At 48.0% G+C, this 6,728-nt stretch overlaps 1 protein-coding gene across 2 annotated transcripts in view; it reads left to right on the forward strand.

Annotated features, from left to right (window-relative positions):
• The window catches only part of Cckbr (cholecystokinin B receptor), an 11,887-nt gene extending 5,667 nt beyond the window's left edge, over positions 1-6,220 (forward strand). The window contains exons 2-6 of one of the 2 annotated variants that reach the window (XM_029479153.1): positions 2,204-2,455; positions 2,615-2,864; positions 3,140-3,312; positions 3,507-3,703; positions 5,209-6,220. In XM_029479153.1, the coding sequence (XP_029335013.1) occupies positions 2,204-2,455; positions 2,615-2,864; positions 3,140-3,312; positions 3,507-3,703; positions 5,209-5,556 (1,220 nt within the window). In that variant the 3' untranslated portion in view covers positions 5,557-6,220. Of the gene's footprint in view, positions 1-2,203; positions 2,456-2,614; positions 2,865-3,139; positions 3,313-3,506; positions 4,956-5,208 lie in introns of those variants that run through there. The other variant, XM_021168576.1, reaches the window with a different exon arrangement.
• Positions 6,221-6,728: the final 508 nt, after the last annotated feature.

Genomic DNA, 6,728 nt, shown 5'->3' on the forward strand with positions numbered 1-6,728 from the left:
GAGGAGGAGGAGGAGGAGGAGGAGGAGGAGAAATTGAAAATAGACATTCAACAGCACCAACATCAGCCTGTCATATGATACTGGTACATCAAGGCCCTTTAACATGTGTCTCCCAATATACATAGGCATAAAAGAGAAGCACAGTAAACTGAGATTCCATGATGAAATCTAGAGGGGGGGACAAAAAGGCATTTAGACTGAGATTTGATTGAGAGAAGAAAGAAATAGTAAGATGAATGGCTGGACCCTACAGCAACTGTCAGACGTGAAGCATTTTAGGTATTCAAAGATCTAAGCAAGTAATGCTTAGATCTACTGCTAAGTCATATTTGAGGAACTCTTTTTTAAAGATTTATAGTAGTGGTGGTAGTGGTGGAGGCAGTGGCAGAGGTGGTGTGTGTATGTGTGCGTGCGCGTGCATGTGCACACTTGTGCATGCAAAATAGGGAGTCAAAATAGGGTTTCTGAGATCTGGAACTACAGACAGTTGTGAGCCAACAAACATAGAAGTGCTCTTTATATCTTAAAGCCTGCTCTCTGGCTCCATGTTAAGAGATTTCATGTAAACAGAACTTTATTTGACTCCTACAACAACTTCTAAGCAAGCTAGTTATCATTACAAAGCAATAATACAGTTTGGAAGCTAAGCCAAGAGTCAGCCAAGAGAAGAGAGCAAGCTAGCAGCTAAAATGGAGGCTGTGCCTCTGGACACTTACTGCTCCACAGTGTAGGAGGCTCTTTCCCATCCCTTCTCTCCTCAAGCTCCAATCTCCCTGACACTGAGGCCATGGATGGATGACTCAGCCTTCTTCAGTTCCATCCAGTTCTGTTCAGGTTTGCGTGCTTATGATACAGGTCCAGAGCTGAGTCTGTCTCCCAGTAGACAATGACACAAATGAACGGGTCATCCTCCCAACCCTCCTGACTCACCCAGCAACACCAGCCCCTCCTGGGGCTCCCACAGCTTCTTGTACATCTCTCACCCTCATGTCTTATCACACTGTGTGGCAATTATCTGTTTAAGTATCTCAGATTTCCTCTGTACTTACAGTTCTCAGATGGCAGGGAATTCATCAGAGTCACCTCTTTGTCCCCAATACCTGACAGAAAGGAGTCTTCTGCAAATGTTTACTGAGTGAGAATAGCAATGCACAACTCAGAGAGGAATGAAAGGTTCCAATAAGTAAGTGTGTGGGGACTATGGAGCCTGCACAGGTCAAGGAAGTAGGAGTGAGTTCCAAATGAGGTGTTCAGGATAGCATTTCCAAAGCAGTGACAATCAGTCTGATTGACAGAGGTGAGGGATTTATGGACATTTATCAGATTTAGGTAGTAAGTTTGTGATGGGGGTGGAAGCAGAGGCTTTATGAACGAGTGTTCATTCCCAGGTTGAGAACCCAGCTTAAGAGGGAGTCATGAGTGTTCATGATGCATTAAAGAAACTGAGTCATCAAGTGGGTTGAGTAGGTGTGGCACTGAGAGGAGGTGACAGTCCTAAGGAGGGGTTGTAGATAGTACAGAGTGGTGGGTGGCTTTTCTCTCTTGTTTAGCTGGCTGTTTTGGTTTTGGTTTTAGAGAACATAGAGATGATCCAACACAGTCCTAAAGGGAGTGAGTAGTCAGGGGTACATGGAGGTTCAGTGGAATGGTCAGAGAAGGAACCTTTCAATCCAGTAACTACAAATAAGTAAATAATACTGGAGAGATGGCTCAGTGGTTAAGAGCACTGTCTGCTCCTCCAGAGGTCCTGAGTTCAATTCCCAGCAACCACATGGTGAATCACAACCATATGTAATGAGATCTGATGCCCTCTTCTGGTGTGTCTGAAGACAGGTACAGTGTGTGTGTGTGTGTGTGTGTGTGTGTGTGTGTGTGTGTGTGTGTGTTTAAAAAAATAAAAAAGAAATATTGAACCAGTGAGTCCTTAAAGTGTTTACAGAGAAAAGCGAGTATGCAACCAACCATAATGAGAGATGGGCTTTTCTAAGGAAGAATAGGGTTGACCCAACTTACCTAAGCCTCCACATTTATGATGGTATAGCATTTACTGTCATCATTTTACTGCGTAGTCCAGGGATGTTAGAGAGCATTCGCAATGGGCCAGGAACTAGCTGGATATTACGGTTTGGGGGGTGAAGCAGGACTGGGGCTCTAAATGGACGGGGTTCAGATCCTCCTACAACTATCTCTCTTTTCTACCCAGAATTGGAGTTGACCATTCGAATCACCCTTTATGCGGTGATCTTTCTGATGAGTGTTGGCGGAAACGTGCTCATCATTGTGGTCCTGGGACTGAGCCGACGCCTAAGAACGGTCACCAACACCTTCCTACTCTCCCTGGCAGTCAGCGACCTCCTGCTGGCTGTCGCTTGCATGCCCTTCACACTCCTGCCCAACCTTATGGGCACATTCATCTTCGGCACAGTCATCTGCAAGGCCGTTTCCTACCTCATGGGTAGGTGAGACAAACACCAGAATCGCCCCCTTTGCCCTCTCCCTTCCTAATGTCCTTGACAAATACGTGGGTTTTTCCTGATAGGGGTGGAGGAAATCATCTTGGTGAGCTTGCAGGGGGCGCATTTCCAAGATGACCCTTTCCTTTACCCTTGTTTAGGGGTATCAGTGAGTGTGTCCACTCTAAATCTCGCGGCCATCGCCCTGGAGCGATACAGCGCCATCTGCCGACCACTGCAAGCACGGGTGTGGCAGACACGCTCCCACGCAGCTCGGGTGATCTTAGCCACGTGGCTGCTGTCTGGATTGCTTATGGTCCCCTACCCTGTGTACACCGTGGTGCAGCCAGTGGGGCCTCGAATACTGCAGTGCATGCATCTCTGGCCCAGTGAACGTGTCCAACAAACGTGGTGAGGAAGTCCCATTTCCTTCTCTCTCAGATGCTTATACTCCTTCCCTAAAGCAACGCTTCTAAGCTCCGGGCTAGGTGGCAGAGACAGGGGTAGGATTTGGTTATGCCACTGGGGAGGGCAAGAGACCTGCGAGGGACCCTAAATTGGAACTCCAAATGAGGGGGTGCAGAATGAGGCTCGGTGAGAAAATTCTAGAAAGTCCAGTTTTTGCCTCTTCATCTACCTGTTCCTGGCCACAGGGAGACAATGATTGGTCTGTGTTGTGTTCCCAGGTCCGTGCTTCTGCTAATACTGCTGTTCTTCATCCCGGGCGTGGTTATGGCCGTGGCCTATGGACTCATCTCCCGCGAACTCTACCTAGGGCTCCGCTTTGATGGTGATAATGACAGCGAGACCCAAAGCCGGGTCCGAAACCAAGCTGGCCTGCCGGGTGGGGCAACACCAGGTGGGTGAAAAACACGAGGGACGGGGCTTTGGTGATGGGCATGAACTCCTTACTTGGGTGGATCTAAAAGAATTGTAGAAAGGTGGGAGGCCGCGGTGAAAGCTGTGGGGAAGGAGCATCGAACAGAGGTTAGGCTGCAGTTTGAGAGCAATCTGCCTTCTGCTTTGATTGCACCCTCTGTGCTCCATGCTCAGGGCCTGTCCACCAGAACGGGGGTTGCCGGCATGTGACCAGCCTGACTGGGGAAGACAGTGATGGCTGCTACGTGCAACTTCCACGGTCCCGACTGGAGATGACAACGCTGACCACGCCCACTACTGGGCCAGGCCCTGGCCCTCGGCCCAACCAGGCCAAGCTGCTGGCTAAGAAGCGGGTGGTGCGAATGCTGCTGGTGATTGTTTTGCTTTTTTTCGTGTGTTGGCTGCCAGTGTACAGCGCCAACACGTGGCGTGCCTTCGATGGCCCAGGCGCGCGCCGAGCACTCGCAGGGGCCCCTATCTCTTTCATCCACTTGCTGAGCTACACCTCTGCTTGTGCCAACCCCCTGGTCTACTGTTTCATGCACCGCCGCTTCCGCCAGGCCTGCCTGGACACATGTGCCCGCTGTTGCCCACGGCCTCCACGAGCTCGCCCACGGCCTCTTCCGGATGAGGATCCTCCTACCCCCTCCATCGCTTCTCTGTCCAAGCTAAGCTATACCACCATCAGCACGCTGGGGCCTGGCTGAGGGATTGGGAGAGTGGAGAGTGAGATGAGATACATAACTACTATAAAATGACCCATCCAAACACATAAAAAACAAAATCCAGGATTAATCCAGGTGGTACCCAACATCATGGACAGACCCCTACACACAGAAAGCAGTATCTTTGCTGCCCCACCTGAAACAGACAGGAGTCTTACATAGGAAAGGAGGCTCACTTCTGATATGGGACTGAGTCCTTCCCTAGACATCTGGCACTGACCCCATTACATAGACAGACACACGGTCCATAGCAGTAAACTTTCCCTATACAAGGGGAACTCTGACAAGGGCTGATTGGCTCCTCACATGAGTACACTAATGGCACTATTCTATAGTGCCCATAGCCTAGTGCGGTAGTGACTTAGGACATTGTGGCTGTCCCCAGTTTGACCTCATCATTGCCTTCCTTATCCAGCACTGAAATTATCAACAAGCCTAAAATCACATGCCTTTCAGAGCTGCAGATCTCTCAGCACTGAAAAGTCCCCTCATCCCTTTCCATTAGGGACTGTGGCAAATCCTCTTCCCTCCTGCCTCTCCTCCCTCACCAGACCACATCATAAAAGTATAAGTGACTTAGCATCCTCCTGGACTTCCTGAGCTTTGGTGGGCAGGTGAGCAGGTGTGGTTTATGGGAAACTTCTTTATCTGTTTGCTCCCCTATTCAACCCCATGTCCGACCTTGTGCAAAAAGAGATGAGCATCTCCTCCCATGATTGTCATCTGGGACCTAACCTTACTCCAGTGATGTAGTAGCTGGGACTCATTGTGGCAGGTGGGATATCCATGACACTTCATGACTCCTGAGTACACCCTCTCATTTGGTGCCATCGTTAAAGTACTATACTAATGGCTTCCTGTTAATTTTTTGATGAAAAGATAAAAAGATAAAAGACTACCTAAGACTCAGATTATTCGACGTGTGTTTGAAACACCAAGAATCAGACTGTGACAGGTACATAGATGTTAATTAAAGAATGAAGTCTTTTTACTACATGCTTGATCTCCTTTAGTGTCAGAAACTGGTCAAGATACAGTTGAATAGAAGTGCCTTCACTAGATGTAGCAACAAAGATACCTGTGGGTGATGGGCTGGAGTGTAGGACTGGAGATCAGTGTGAGTCTCAGAGCCCAACTCCCTTTTTGACCAGAAAACTCATCTAAGCTCCAGAGAAAGACAGACCAGCAACCTCAGCTCTTCACAGAGGGGAAGGGGAGAGGAGGAGGAGGAAGAAGAGGAGAAGAGGGAGAAGAGGATGGACAAAGATAATCAAAGGCAAAATATTGTGAGTAGAGAGATCCTTGAAGCTTTATCTAGCAACAGATGGGGGAAACAGACTGTGTTAGCCAGGCTTACTATTGCTGTGCTGAGACATGATGACCAAATGCAAGTTGGGGAGAAAAGGGTTTATTCAGCTTATGTTTCCACAGCATCATCCATTATTGGAGGAAGTCAGACAGGAACACAAACAGGGCAGGAAGCTGGAGGCAGGAGCTGATGCAGAGGCCACGGAGAATGCTGATTTCTGGCTTGCTTTCCTTAGCTTGCTCACACTGCTACGTTGTAGACCCCAGGACCACCAGCCCAAGGATGGCACTACTCGCAATGGGCTGTGCCCTCTGCATCTCCCACTGATGACTAATTAAGGAAATGCTCTGTAGGCTCATATACAGCCACATCTTATGGAGGCATTTTCTTAATTGAGGCTTCCCCACTCTCAGATAACTTTAGCTTGTGTCAAGTTGACATAAAACTGTCCAGCACACAGACCTAGATCCCCCCCACACACACACACACGTCTTATAATAATTTAGGGAAAAGTAGAAATAATTCCAGTGGGCCAGTGATGGCTCAGTAGTTCAAAGTAGTTCCTGAGTTCGGCCCCTAGGTCTCTTGATGGAAGGAGAGAATTGACTTCTAAAAGTGGACCTCTGACCTCCAGATGTGCACTGTGGCTTGTGTATTTGCACTCACATTTATCATATACCCATAATAATGAGTAATCATTTTAAAATAAGAAATAACAGCCAACTGTTCTTCATCTTGGGGTTGATACCTCATGAGCCCTGCCCCTCTGTATGCTGTGTGTTGAGAAAGGGGAGTCCAGGAGGTTCTGGTGTTAAATATGATCCAAACACATGCATTCAAAATTGTCAAAATTGTACAAAATCATCAAAGAATAAATTTTTAAAAAATTTAAAGTACCATATTGATTGTAAACCTTGAGATGGAGACAGGTAGACCTGAGTTTTATGAGACATAAGGTATACAACATGTTGATGCCTTTACTAAAGAAAAAGAAGAGAAAGTCCGTGGATATACCATTGCTAGGGCCTGACCCAGCCCTTTGGGGAGCTCTGAAATGTAAGCTTCATCTGCCTTGCCTAACATCCACCCACTAACCAAGCACCCTAGAGAAAGGCTGGATGGAGGGAAATGTAGTGAAAAGGGACAGTGGGCCCCTTGTTTACCATTATAGGGTCGTTCCCATCCATCCTTCCTCCTGGTTCTGGGCTGTGAAAGGCTGGGGGAAGGAAGAGAACGAAGGAGAAGGCGTTCCAAGCTGTCAACTTAAGACCGTGCTGTTTAAAAATAGAATCCCAGCTGGCCTGAGGAGCTGGAGGGAGATATTAGGCCTTTCGCTCATGCCAGCTTTTCCATGGGAGCAGG

This window comes from Mus caroli, chromosome 7 (assembly GCF_900094665.2).
Source record: "Mus caroli chromosome 7, CAROLI_EIJ_v1.1, whole genome shotgun sequence".
Taxonomy (NCBI): Eukaryota; Metazoa; Chordata; class Mammalia; order Rodentia; family Muridae; genus Mus; species Mus caroli.